The sequence below is a fragment of the Octopus bimaculoides genome, chromosome 11 (genome assembly GCF_001194135.2).
Source record: "Octopus bimaculoides isolate UCB-OBI-ISO-001 chromosome 11, ASM119413v2, whole genome shotgun sequence".
In the NCBI taxonomy this organism is placed as follows: domain Eukaryota; kingdom Metazoa; phylum Mollusca; class Cephalopoda; order Octopoda; family Octopodidae; genus Octopus; species Octopus bimaculoides.
Window position 1 is genome coordinate 8,135,312 of NC_068991.1, and position 15,149 is coordinate 8,150,460.

A 15,149-nucleotide genomic window follows, 5' to 3' on the forward strand; every position below is an offset into this window, starting at 1 on the left:
GTTATTTATTCTGACTAATATCCGTAAGCTGGAGAAGACAAAACTCCTGGCAACTCAAATTTGAGACACAATTTGAAATCCTTGTTTCCACTATATTCAAAGGCATAAACATCACATAATCTCTTTGTCTGTTTAACTCTTCTGCTGCGAAACTGCATCAGACTGTCCCTTATTCTATGAATAAAAACTTCCTGTTTTAAAGTAATCTAAATTAAACCTTGCATCAAAATGTCTTGTTAATTTATATTCCAATTTTGAGTGTAATAAATTCTGCTAAATTTTGTTAAATTCTTCATCATTTTCAAAATTAACTAAAACAAAAAACAGTACATTTCAATGAAAAATATGGTAACCGAAGTGTTAGAACATTATCACTGATTATCCCCTCTGTGTCTAGCTCCTTGTGGGCAGTAAAGAAATAAGAAGAGTTAGGAGATTATTTAGTTCTCAGATAATCATATCTCTCCAACCCAGTAATAAAATTTGAGAGTTAAGTCTTCATAAAATTTCTTATTGATAACATTAAAAGGCCATTTTACTCACAATATTTTCTCTGGGACCTATATTTCTAAGAATCTTTTCAGAGTTTCTTTTTAACCAGGTGTGCTTTTTTAAAATAGAAGACACTAGCCAAAGTACCCTGCATTGGGACTGAACTTGGAAGCACATGATAAGAAAAAGAATATTTGAATAGGATTTGTAATACTATAAGATTATGATATTATAAGATTAAGATAATGTCCAACGAGGACTTCAGCATTCTCTGTAACTGCATTGTCACCTATTCTTATCTGGAATCTTTCTGAGTATGATGGAGTAGCACTGTAAAATATGCCAATTCTTGGTTAATACCACCCCATCCTCCTTTCCATATACAAACAGGGGGCAGGAAATGAAGTGAGGTGTTTAAAATGGGGGGGGGGGTTCTTTAAATGGAACCAAATGACTTCTAAAACAGTGATTATTATGTGTTTCTGGAAATTATTTAGGGGATTCTGGTAGGGTAAGGGTGAGAGATAATTAGATTTTCCTTGCTCTATTTAACTGGGGGCCTTCTCTGCTATGTTGTTATTTACATCTCTCAGATAGAAATATGCTTGAGTAATTTCTGTTAATATATTCTCTAAATTATGATAAAAACCTAGTGCTTTTCTTGGTGTATACAGGAAACAGAAATTTAACAATACATGCTGCAAAATATTTGTTAGTAATGGAAATTATTTAAAAAAAAATTTTAAAGTAAAATATTCATAAAAAGTAATTCTTTTCTTTTTTGTGTCTTGTTTTAGTCATTGTATTACAACACTACCATGCCATTGCTTTGAAGGGCTCTAGTTAAATAGATTGACCCCAGTTCTTATTTTTAAAGTTTAGTACTTATTCTATCAATATCTTTTACCAAACCACTATATTACAAGGATGTAAACAAACCAACAATGGTTGTCAAGTAGTTTAGGAGAGGAAACACACACACACACACACACACACATACAACAGGCTTCCACACATTTTTCATTCAACAAATTTATTCACAGGGTATTGGTTGATCTGGGTCTATAGTAAAAGACACTTACCCAAGGTGCTGTGCAGTAGGAATGAACCCAAAACCTGCACCAAAAAAATTTGGAGGCTTCAAAATAAATTTGGCCAAAGCAAGAGTAGAAAAGGGAGACAGGACCCTACTACCATCAGGAAAGATGGTCCTGCTTGATATGCAGAAAGGAGTGGATAGAAATTCTGTATGGTGTATCCAGCATACAAAAGTACACCTGGATCAAAGACTGACTGACTGTAAAAACAGACATTGTATTTGACAGGTGCACAGGAGTAGTCAAAAATAAGAGTACATAGGATATAGATTCTTTGAAGTGCCTAGACGTCCCCCTTGAAATAAATAGTGTTTGTTATGTGACTTAACAAGCAGTGAAGGTACATAGAAAAATAAGAACTGATTGGGGAAAGTTTAGGCAGTTATTATCTCATCTGGTGACAGAGTTTCTGAATAAATAAAGGGGAGATTGCATGATGCTTGTATACAAAGTTCAGTACTTCATTATAGCAGGTCATGGGCCTTGACTGCAAGGGATTTTCAAAGGTTATAAAGAAAGGAAGTGAGAATACTCTGCTGGATATGTAATGTTGGTGTGCATTGGCAGTGGGGTGCAGGTGAGCTCTGAGAGAAAACCTAGATATAAGAGGAATCAGATGTTGCATACAAGAGAGAAAAAGACTGCACTGGTGTGAGTATATACTGCATGTGGTGTTTGTTAGTTATATATATATATAGAAGTGCTGAGCAGTTTGAGTGGATGGAATCTGTGGTAGAAGCGAACCAAGGGAGACTTAGGATGAAGTGCTCTAGAAGCTATATCTCACAGGGAAGATAACAAAGGAATGATGAGTGGCAATCTGTAGTGCTGTAGAATACCTACCCACTCATTGAAACATGGTGAAGTAAACATTAAAATGGTGGAAGTTGAAGTTTCGATCTGTCCATATTCAATACACCCACCTTCACTCCTTTATCACTCTACCTTCCCTTATGCTATATTACAAAAGATGACCATCTGGTGTAAATATTGAATCCTCCTCCCATTACTCTTCTTTGCTGCTAGCCATTACTCTCTGTCTGTCTGTCTCTTTATTTCCCTTTCTCCTGTTACTCCTGCCCTTACTCCCTCTATTGACATCTCTTTTTCTTCTATCACTCATCTTTATTGCTATCTATCACTTTAGTCCTTCTTGCATCATTCATTACTAGCATACATCACTTTCATTACTCCCTCTTCCATCACCCTGTCTTATTCTTCTCATGTTGTACTATTCTATTTAATATCCTTGTCAATAACCAGCATGTAACTGCCTATCAAAGTCTCTCTACGATCATTGTCTTTTCTGCCACACTCTTTCCCCTATCTCTTTGTCCCCCTCCCCCATCATAATCTCTGTTCTGTCATCTTGCTCTTTCATCGCTCTCTTTGCTTCACCCTCTCTTTCACATTGCCATGAGAAAATGGAGTCAGTGTAGAGTTGAGAACATGCTTTAGTATTGCCAGGGACTAGACAGCCTCTCTAGTGAGTGTACCATGATAGACTATACCAAGTACACTCTGCAAAACCAGTTGGTGTCAGGAAGAGCACTCCACCATAGAACCCATGCCGAAAATAGAATGTAGGAGTGAGACATGATTCGTGACCCACCTAATTGGAACTGACTCAGTCTGTGACAACTTGTCCATTCCTTGCTAGAATCAAAAGCTGATATAATATGTTGATGAGGATTACAATGATGGTGTATTAGTTATATTATTTCTGGAATTAATTTAGTGTATAATATAATAGGAACCAGTGTGGGAGTGTGGTAAGAAGTTGGCTTCCTAACCTCATGGGTGTGTGCTTGACAACCGATGCTGGTGTGTTTACATCCCCGTCACTTAGCGGTTTGGCAAAAGAGACCGATAGAATAAGTACTAGGCTTACAAAAAATAAGTCCTGGGGTCGATTTGCTCGACTAAAGGCAGTGCTCCAGCATGGCCGCAGTCAAATGACTGAAACAAATAAAAGAGTAAAAGAGTACACCGTACTAGGTTGAGTACTTTTCCTCCCATTTGTTACTTCTTTGTACATGTGAGTGTGTGCACGTGATTTTTAGAACCCTGTTTCTTGTGTACTGATATTTCTGCTTTATTCTTTCATCTATCATCTGACTAAGCCCATTTTTGATATCTGCTTATAATCCGATATCTAATAATCTCCTCTTATAAAACACCTGGACATTTTTATTTTTTATCTTCATTTAATAAGAAACCCTTAAAAAAATATGATTTATGCCTTCTCTTGTCCACCATTTTTTTTTTCACATTTAAAAATAGCCTTTATAACAAATGTCTTTGTTTTTTGTCTTTCGTTCTTCTAAGTTGATATAATCAGAGAACTTTTGTTATTAAATGTGTCATTTGTTACATCCTTCATCCGTGTATTATTCTTTATCAACTGTTATCTACCTTATCCTTTGTAACCCACATCCCATGTAAAACCTCTCTACATAACATTCCTGTCAGCAACTGTTGTGTGATAATGTCTACTACAAATGCATTCCCAGTTCATGCCAGCAACAATTCTTGATACCTTACTAATTCACTTACTTGCCTGTATATTATTCTGAATCAGAAATGGCTGGCTGGGCTAGGGTGGTGGTGGTGGTAATGGTAGTGGGGGTGCTATTTATCTATATCTTGTCTACTACCAATGTGCTGTAAATAGTGTGTCATTTCGACAGCTGGTAATATTAAAAGTAGCAGGGCTTTATTCGAGTTGGCACAGTCTGTAGCAGCATCTCATGACACACAACTGAAATTGAACGGTAGATTAATATAGATATTACATAGATACCAACACACTCTCACATATATATATATAATTCAATATATATCTATATATTTGTACGTTCCCTAAAATATAGTGATTTATAATTGCATTAATTATTTTGTGTTGTGTTGAACTGTAATTCGTCATGCCGATCTTAACAAAACGAACTGTAAGTGAAAGTTTAACTTATGTTTCGCAGGAAGAGGAAATCATCAAAAACGGAGAAACTCAGTCAATGTCTAATACAAATGCCACCTTCACTGGTAAGTAATTTTTATCATTACTAACTATATTGTTGTGACATGGATAATCTTTCTTTTCAGTAATCCTTGTTTGCTTCTGCTGAGCCAAATTGTCGTCTTTGAAGCTTTAAAGCGTCACATTCTGTTTAATATTAACGTAGAATCTGTCATGAACGAAGGAGATATCTACCTGAGGAGGCTGATGCCTTCTTCACACGATGAGTCTCGTACCGGCTGTCACATGCAGCCGGTTATTGGAAGAATAACAAGTCTGAATCTCATGGCAGCGATCATAAGCATCTCTGGTCTGAGACTAAGCACTGTGATAGCTCCCCTCTCTCCCATTACTTTGGCCAAGTACACAAGTAGAGTTGAACTCAAAATTATATTCCAACACAACACTTGTTGTTTTGTAGTTCTGCTATATGCAGAACCGGACCGGACTGGTGATTCTTAAACTCCCAAATACCTGTCCCCGCCACCCACACATGCTAGTGGGATTCTTTGCTCCCTTCCTCTGCATCTATTTAAGTCTTCTTTCTTTTGCAATAATATTGAAGCAGTTAAAAACGATCTTAATTTTGTTAAGCCTTTCGTTGCTATATTTCTATTGAAACACAGTTTTTCTCTCAATTTGAAAATAATGAAAAATGTTGTAAAATAAATTTTGTCATTATTAAGCTGATGTTAGAAAATAAATTAGCGTGGCATTTTAATGGGAAATTGTAATTTAAATTACTTCAAATGTGTAGCATTTAAAATGGTCATATCCAGCCCAAATATTCTACCTTATGTTTGAACCATCCAAATTCAGCCTCTTACACCTATCCTACAATGTCATTCTAAAAATAAGCAATCGTGTCATCGAAATCTCAAAGCTATGAGATAATCCATGATTAATTAAAAACTGTGACATTTGATTAAAGTAATCTGAATACTACAGGGTTAAAACAGTAAGTCTGTACCCTGGAGCTAAGAGTTGTCTTGCATGGGTTGGCATCAAAAAGGGTTAAGCACAGCAATTTGTCCCCACCATTCATTTTTATCTTCATAAACTTTCTCATTTTTGGACTGGACCATTTAAGAATTAAATGTCCAACTCACAAACAAGATACTGTGCTTGTAACAAGCAAGATTTTATCTGCTGGACTCTCGTTATCAAATATCCTACTAACTCATTCATCTATGATCTGAATAGTAATACATGAATATTAAATTGCAGAGTATATATACCATAGATATTGGGCCCCATAAATATAACACGCAGTATCATATAAGTGTGTTGTATACTGTTACATTTGTCTACTGTATAATACAGTGGTATATTGTATCAGCGTCACATGATTGTAGTTCTGCCAAAGTATTAAAACTTATTTCAGTATTTCGTATTACATATCTTTCACTTTTAGATTTTATAATCTGCTTTGAAATATGTATTAACTTTTAATGAATCAACTATTGTCTGCAAAATTAATTAATTAATTAATTATTGTATACAATGAAATTGGAAGAAGACTGTCATTTGAGAAATGCATGTTTTATATTGTTCTTATACGGATATATATATGTTTATTTCTGTGGTTTGATTCTGACTATTCGAGTTTATTAACCCTTTTGATACCAACTCTGTCTGAGGTTGTCCCTGGTTCTATTATACAAATTTCCTGTTTTAACCCTTGTGGTACCAACCCTAACCCTAAAATTGGCCCTGGTTTTGTGAGGCAAATTCCTGCTTTGAATTTGTCTAAATAAGAATCTTCCTTTAAAATTTCATATTAATTTATGTTCCAAACTCTAGCTTAACAATGATAAAGTCTTTTTACTAAATTCTCCATTGTTTCTCGAAATTTAATTGAAACAAAGGTTGTGCATTTCCACAGAAGTATGGTAACAAAAGGATTAAGATGATTAAGGATTAACTTTCAAACTTTCATGCTACTTACATGGTTCCAAATACCAGCTTAATAATGGCAAAGTTATTTTACTAAATTCTTCGCTATTTCCAAAAAATAAAAATATTAAAATAAAGGCAGGGTATCTCAGTAGAAATATGGTAAATGTATTTTCTTACATAAAAAAAAAGAAAGAAAATGAAGGAAGAAAGATGGTTTTTAATAATTTATCTCTGTCTAATAAGGTTTAATTTGATGTAAAAACAGTTGATCAGGTTATCTCAAGGTTCTCATTTGAAATATTAGTCTTACTAATTCTTGTCCCTAAATGGGTAGTATGACGCCTGCTATTTACATACTGACTATGGACTCGCAACGACAGATTAAATGCATGTGTTCTGCTTACGAGTAAGCAACACGACTAATTACTCATAAACTGAGTGTAGTAAAAACCAGTTTGTGGTGTGGTGTCTGACGTTACCACAGTAAAGTTATTGTATTGTAACGTTACAAGTGAAGTTCAGTGAGAACAGAGGGTGTTGAATTACAAGCTTGTAAGTGTTGATTTCAAATACAACTTAAAGCAATGTCTTGTTATTTCAAAGCAAATCAGAATATTTAATTTCAGAATAAAATAACCAAAAAATCAGAGGCATCTTTAGTAAACATTTTATTCTAATAGCTTCATTCTTCAAACTGCTGGTCTGTGATACCCACCCCTTTAACTCTTTTGCATTTAAACTGGCCATATCCAGCCCAATTATTCTGCCTGTTTTATGTTCAGACTGGCTAGATCTGGCCTTTCACACCTACCTTACAATGTCATTTTAAAAATAAACAATCATAGGCGCAGGAGTGGCTGTGTGGTAAGTAGCTTGCTTACCAGCCACATGGTTCCGGGTTCAGTCCCACTGCGTGGCATCTTGGGCAAGTGTCTTTTACTATAGCCTCAGGCCGACCAAAGCTTTGTGAGTGGATTTGGTAGACAGAAACTGAAAGAAGCCTGTATATTTGTGTGTCTGTGTTTGTCCCCCTAGCATTGCTTGACAACCGATGCTGGTGTGCTTATGTCCCCCGTCACTTAGCGGTTCGGCAAAAGAGACCGATAGAATCAGTACTAGGCTTACAAAGAATAAGTCCCAGGGTCGATTTGCTCAACTAAAGGCGATGCTCCAGCATGACCGCAGTCAAACGACTGAAACAAATAATCACATGATTCAAAAACTATGTGAATAAATGAGCATAACAACTGATGGAGTAATTTGAATGCTAAAAGGTTAAGCTTTTTGTCAATCAACATCTATTGAACTTGTAGGCCCCTTTTCTTTCCTTCTTTGTAGCCCCTTATGCTACAGTGGTCTCATGCCTTGTTTGGGACAAAATTGTATATTAAAAAAATCAGTTTTTAATTCAGTAGTTTTGTTTAGCCCCAGGTCAGCATTAGTTAAACAGACCATTGATCAGAAAGATTCAAGTTGTGACTCTTCTTTGAGAATGGTTGACTGTAATTTGAGGAAGACTTACTTGCTGTCTCTAGCAATTAAGTGACCACAGTGCAAGGGTTTCCAAAGTTTCTATGTCCTCATCACTTTATCTTCCTTTCCTTAACCCTTTAGCATTTAAACAAGCCATATCCAGTGCAAATATTCTATCTATTTTCCATTCAAACTGGCCAGATCTGGCATCTCACACTGACCCTACAATGTCACTCTAAAAATAAACAATTGCATTATCAGAATCTCAAAGCTAAAGATAATGTATGATTGATTCAAAACAATGTGAATAACCAAGTCTTACATTTGACAATAATCTAAATGCTAAATGATTAATGTATGAAATCTGAATGTTAAGGGGTTAATGTGCAAATATTGAATAATAATGTCAATTTATGTTATTTAACCCTTTTAATAAACCTTCCTGAGGTTGCTCCCAGTTTTATGATACAAAGAACGTGTTTTAAAAGGGTTCATATTTAAATTAAGATCTTCTCTCTTAATTTTATGAAAATGTCTCATTGGTTAAGTTGTTAAGAATATAAGTTTGTTAGAGCATAGGTCACTCTCAGCGTCCACTCTGTCACAAGCATTCAGACTAGGTTTCCGGTTTGAGGATACCTTCCTTCCTTCTACCTGCTTTTAGTGGCCCTGTAAAAGGTCATGGACACTACCTTTCTTTTTGGCTAAAAAGTTTTTTTTAAAAAAAAGTTGTACTCCAAATCCCAGTATTATAATGAGACAATTAGACAATTAGTCAGTTTATTAAGCCCTACCAAATTCTTGATTATTTTCAAAATTAATTAAAACAAAGTGTATGTTATTAAAACAATGATATACCAAAGGGTTAAATTTAAAACTTTGCAGGACCCCTAACTAGTCTTTGATACCCTAGTTGGAAACCATTGATGTAGAGGACCCTCTGAGGAGTAGTCGTTCTAATTCTGTAGCTTCAAAACTTAGTAAACAGAATTTAAAATTAAAATAAGATTGAAATTATTAAGAATGAGGTCAGGAGGATAAAGACAACATTGTTGTCATTATTATTGGTATTGTTTTAATGTCCACTTTTCCATCTTGCATGGGTCAGATGGAATTTGTTAAGGCAGATTTTCTTTGGCCAGGGGCCTTTCTTGCCACTAACCTTCACCTGTTTCCTTGTAAGATATTTCCTCATGGTCAGACATGTTTTTTTTTTAACTAAAGGCTGATGATGCTGGCATACAAACATCTATTATAGATTTTGTGTATGTTAAACATTTGCCTACGATAGCGAGCTGTATACTTGGGTTTATTTAAGTGCCTTTAACCCTTTAGCATTCAGCTTACTGGCGTTAGGAAGGGCATTCAGATTATTGGCGTTAGGAAGGGCATCCAGCTGTAGAAACTCTGCCAAATCAGATTGGAGCCTGGTGTAGCCATCTGGTTCACCAGCCCTCAGTCAAATCGTCCATCCCATGCTAGCATGGAAAGCAGACATTAAACGTTGATAATGATTACTCTGTCAAATATATAGCTTATTTATTCATAATGTTTTGAATAAATCATACATTATCTCGTAAGCTTTGAGATTTCAATGATGCATTTGTTTACTTTTTGAATGACATTGCAGGGTAATTGTGAGGGGCATGATGGGGTCAGTTTGAACACAGAACGGGTAGAACATTTGGGCCTGAGATGACTGGTCTGAATGTTTTGTTATTGCTTTATGTTGTGATGTAAAGAAAAATCACACTTTTGGATAATGGTTGATGAGATAGAAAGCACTGGAAATAAGCTTTTGTGCCAAAGTGAGGGAAGATTTTAAAATGCTTAAGAAGCACGTGTCAAGAGGTTCCATTTCATAGCCACATGTTGCCAGACTAGACATCTAGACCCATTTTCTCAATGCATCTCTTGAAAGACGCTCTATCTCTGTCTCGCATGTAGAACAGTTGTGGTTTCGATACATCCAGCTGTTACTGGATCCTAGTAGGTGTCGGTTAGCTGAAATTTCAGTTGCTGAAGAATGAAGAAGTCACTTCTTCCACATTCCAATGAAATCATCAGATGGTAATGTTCTCAGCAGAATGTTAGTGGGCAGAGCAGGTAAGAAAAAAAAAACACACACACACACCTAGAATACAACACAGTAATAACAGCGTAATGGAAAGTGATAAATAGTGAAAAGATTTACAACGCTGAAGTATAAATTCACTTCTTACAACCAAGTGAAATATCTACAACTACAAAAAGCCATCAAGCATTACACAATATTTGTGTGTGTGAGTCATGTTGTTTAATTAAAATCCTTCCTAAATTCATTACTGCTTTTCTCTAATTAATAAAAATATTATGTTTCAATCTGAAGAATTAGACACTCTGTACCAATTTTATTTCCTTTCAGTGGTCTGTCTTTTCTCCATATTTTAAATGATGACTGGTTGATAGTAATTTGAAAGATATATGCTACTCTGTCCTCAGCAAACCATGTCCAGAATAACCATCATATAACGTTTCCTCATTTCCATCTCAATAATTAAAAAAAATTTACAAATTCAGTCTTTAAATATTTTAGAGGTAGTTTAGTGAATGCCATATAATAGCTTTAATAATGCTAAGATTGTTTCTTTCAGTGGACAGTTTTCGTTATAATCAATATTAGATTGTTAATATCTTTGGGAAAGACATGTTATTAATCCACCCCACCCCTCTCTCTCTCTCAATTTGATCTTTTATACCTGTTTAAAAATCATTATTATCAATACAACCATAATTTCATCATTACTCTTTAAATAAATCTATTGACTTTGTAATTTAGTTCATAATATTTTATTGATTTTTTTTTTCCACTTAGAATCAAAATATTAAAATATGAAAGCTTACACAGCCATAGAATAAATAAATCTCTCTCCCCTCCTTCTCAATATTCTCTGGTTTATACTAAAGAATTGTAATACGCATTTTTACAGTTACTCTAAGACTATGGTGTGTAGTAAAAGTACAAGTAAAAATAAACTAATAAAAATAGCTGTCAGATGATGTTAGGAACAATCTGCAGGCGTGGGTGTTTGGTTAAGAAACTTGCATTGTAACTTTGTAGTTTTGGCTTCAGTCCTACTTCACGGCACCTTGGGCAAGCATCTTCTACAACAGCCCTGGACCCCAATAATCTTTATGAGGGAATTTGGAAGATGGAAACTGTGGAATCCCGTCGTGTCTGTGTGTCTGTCTTTATGTATCTTTGTGTTTGATGCCTCACCATCTCAACTTGACAACTGGCGTTGATTTGCTTTTGTCCTTGTGACTTAGTGGTCTGGAAAAGGAGACCAATACAATAAGTACGAAGCTTTAAAATTGAGTACTGGGGTTGATTTGTTTGACTAAACCCTTCAAGGTAGTGCCCCAGCATGGCCACAATCCAATGACTGAAACAAGTAAGACAGAAAATAAATAAAGATAAGACAGCTCAAAGATAATGGTTATTATTACTTTTATTTTATTTTTTTATAATATTTATAGAATAGTACTTCAACCCTTTGGTGTTTAAACCAGCCATCATCATCATCATTTAACATCAGTTGTCCAAGAGCTGCACCAGACTCCAGTCTGATTTGGCATGGTTTCTACGGCTGGGTGCCCTTCTTAACACCAACCACTTAACAGAGTATGTCAGGTGCTTTTACCTGACACTGGCATGAGCACCTCTTACATGGCACCGGCACGAGTGCATAGTACATGACACTGGCATAGGATTCTTGCAGGCCAATCCAATTCCCGGTGGGGGAGCAGCCTTAACACTTCTGCTGTGGAATACGGGTGTCCTTGAGTACAACAGGGCAGCAGATATCGTGGTCCTTTGCCATCTTGTCTGAAAGTTTCAACATCCTAGCCCCAAATATTCTTCCCCCGTTTATGTTCACACCAGCCATATCCAACCTCTCACACCTAACCTGCAATGTCATTCTAAAAATAAACAATCACATTGTCATCATTTAGTGTCCATTTTCCATACTAGCACAAGATGGTTGGTTTGACAGGAGCTGGTAAGGCCAGAAGCCACACCAGGCTCCATAGTCTGTTTTGGCTTGCTTTTCTATGACTGGACGCCCTTCCTAATGCCAACCACTTTACAAAGTGTACTGGGTGCTTTTTATGTGGCACCAACACCAGTGCTTTTAACATGGCATCAGCACAAAATCTCAGAGCCTTGGAGTAATGCACATTTAATTCAAAACAATGTGAATAAATAAGAATTACACTTGACGGAGTAACTTGTACACCAAAAAGTTAAACTCACTTTTGCAGTATAATCAATTCAAAAACTATTTTTTGACTTCATGTATGTTGGGCAGCAATTTGCTCTGGAGTCATTTTCTAGCTGTTATCACAATTGTCTTTTCTCCTCAAAGCACTTGGCCCTCTCCCTGTGAAAACCATCACATTGTATGTTGTCAATCTACCTACCCATTCTTTCATATATTTCTCTCCTCAAAGAATGTACCACATATTTTCTTAAATATTCCTTTACTTTTTTTTTATTTTTTGCATTTATTTATATTTTTTTTATTGTTAAACATTCCTTTGGTACCTGTATATTCCCTACTCACCTGCAGCGAAAATTTAGCAAATTATTTACAGAAATAGGTGCAGCCATGGCTATGTGGTTAACAAGCTCACTTTGCAACCATGTGGTTTCAAGTTCAGTCCCTCTGTGCAGCACCTTGGGCAAGTGTCTTCTCTTGCAGCAGCCTCTACCTCCCAGCTGATCAATGCCTTGTAAGTGAATTTGGTTGATGAAAACTGTGTGGAAGCCCATCATGTATGTGTGTATTTGTCACACACACACACACACACCACTTGGCAACCAGTGTTAGTTTGTTTACATCTTGGTAACTTAGCAATTTGACAAAAGAGTCTGATAGAATTGGACTTCAAACAAAAGCAAGTACTGGAACCAATCTGTTCTACAAAAACCCTCCAAGTTGGTGCCCCAGCATGGCTGTAGTCCAATGAATGAAACAAGTGAAAGATATAATATAAAATAAACATGGTGCTGGAGTGGCTGTGTGGTAAGTAGCATGCTTACCAACCACATGGTTCCAGGTTCAGTCCCATAGCATGGCACCTTGCACAAGTGTCTTCTACTATAGCCTCAAGCCAACAAAAGCCTTGTGAGTAGATTTGGTAGACGGAAACTGAAAGAAGCCCGTTGTATGTGTGTATATATATATATATATATATATATATATACGTGTGTGTGTGTGTGTACATGTTTGTACGCCCAACATGACTTGACAACCGGTGCTGGTGTGTTTACATCTCTGTAACTTAGCAGTGTGGCAAAAGAGATCGATAGAATAAGTACTGGGCTTACAGAGAATAAGTCCTGGGGTCGATTTGCTCGACTAAAGGCAGTGCTCCAGCATGGCTGCAGTCAAATGACTGAAACAAGTAAAAGAGTTCAAGAAAAGAATTAATAAAATATGGCATTTGAAGAATGTCTCGAATGGGAAAATAGTGACTTAATTCCATATCATTTTATGTTTTAGACCAGGGGTTCTCAACCATTTTCCATCTATGGACCCTTCGATTACTATTTTATTCTGGTGGAACCCCACAGCCATTTGATGTTTAAAAACTAGTTTTATAAAAACTAGTTTTATAAAAACTTCTTTCGAAATTCCTGTTGTGTAGGTTGAACTATGGAAAATGGTAGAGAGAAAAAAAACCAAACCAATACATACATAGATCTAAAGCAAAATTTTTTCAGGGGTCCTCAAAATACTACTGTGGATCCCCAAAAGTCTTATATGGATCCTCAGGGGCCACATGGACCCCTAGTTGAGAACCACTGCTTTAGACAAATGAAATAATGTGAAGGTACATAGCTTAGTGGTTAGAGTCTGGGGATCATAATCATAATTTCCACACAACTTCCATCAGGTTCACTCACAAGGCATTGGTCAGCCCAGGGTTATATTGTAAGACATACCCAAGGTGTTGTACAGTGAAACTGAACCCAAAATCACATGACTGCAAAGCAAGTTTCTAAACCACACATCCAAGCCTGTGTCTGTCCCTTTATATTTTAATTTAAGCTATTCCCTAAGATTTAAGGAGGAGTGAGGAGGTCACATTTTTTGTTTTTCTTCTTTCTTTTCAAACTAAGATATTTTAATGGGTTGAAGAAAACTGATCTGTTTTACACATATTTCTTTTCTATTCAAAAGTAAACTTGGTCGGTATTTTATTTATTTTTATTTTTTTATTGTATTTCATTCTTTTTTTCTTTTTCCTTGGGGGCAGCAGTAAAAGTTATAGACTAGAATGGTTAAGTCAGCTACTGGATCTAAACAAGCACACATCACACTTCCCATCCTCCCTCAAAAGCTTCACTATCTCTACGTATTTCTTTTTTTTCTTTTACGTTTTCTATCCACCTACAACTAACTCCATCACTCACAGGCTGTCTTAGTTATGGGGCGTGCAAGAACTCTGCGAAGGTATTTCAGACATTAACTTCCAGCACATCTCTACCTGGTCTATTACTAAACCTACACAGAAGAAAACAAACCTCACCTGGGGCTGTTTTATATTATATATAAACATATATAATATAGCAAGACTTTCTTATTCTATTCCATATCTTCTTAAAGGAATATGCCTAGAATTCCCGATCTTCCTCAAACGAAAGGTACTATGTTCCTTACGAAACTTGTTTTCTGCTTCAGTGCAGTTTTATACTAGTTTCTGCTTCTTCCTTTCTGCTTTCCTAAATGTTTGCTATTTGTTATTAACTTAGAGTCAGCAGATAACAATCTTATATGATTTACTTCTCACTATATTAATATTGTATGAATTTATTAGCAATTTGTTACATATGAATGGACAGCTATAGTTTTCTTGTGGTATGTCTTTATTTTCTTTGCGAGTACACAAAACTCCCTATATCTTCATCCTCAAAATTTGATTATTGTTGTGAGTGTGTGTGTCTAATTATATATATATATATGTATATAATATGCATTCACACAAATATATATGTGTGTGTATATATTATAAATAATATATAAATATATGCATATATTCATACATATATGTACATACCTACATCTATATATATACATACATGCATATATGGGTACAGGACATCAATATATATATATATATAT

General features: G+C 35.6%; 1 protein-coding gene across 7 annotated transcripts in view; it reads left to right on the forward strand.

The window, feature by feature from the left end:
• Positions 1-15,149, forward strand: part of LOC106880892 (enolase-phosphatase E1) — a 210,473-nt gene that overhangs the window by 130,122 nt on the left and 65,202 nt on the right. For all 7 annotated transcript variants that reach the window (XM_052971469.1, XM_052971468.1, XM_052971472.1 and 4 more), the window contains one exon: positions 4,568-4,631. In XM_052971469.1, coding sequence (XP_052827429.1) covers positions 4,568-4,631 — 64 coding nt within the window. The remainder of the gene's footprint in view (positions 1-4,567; positions 4,632-15,149) is intronic.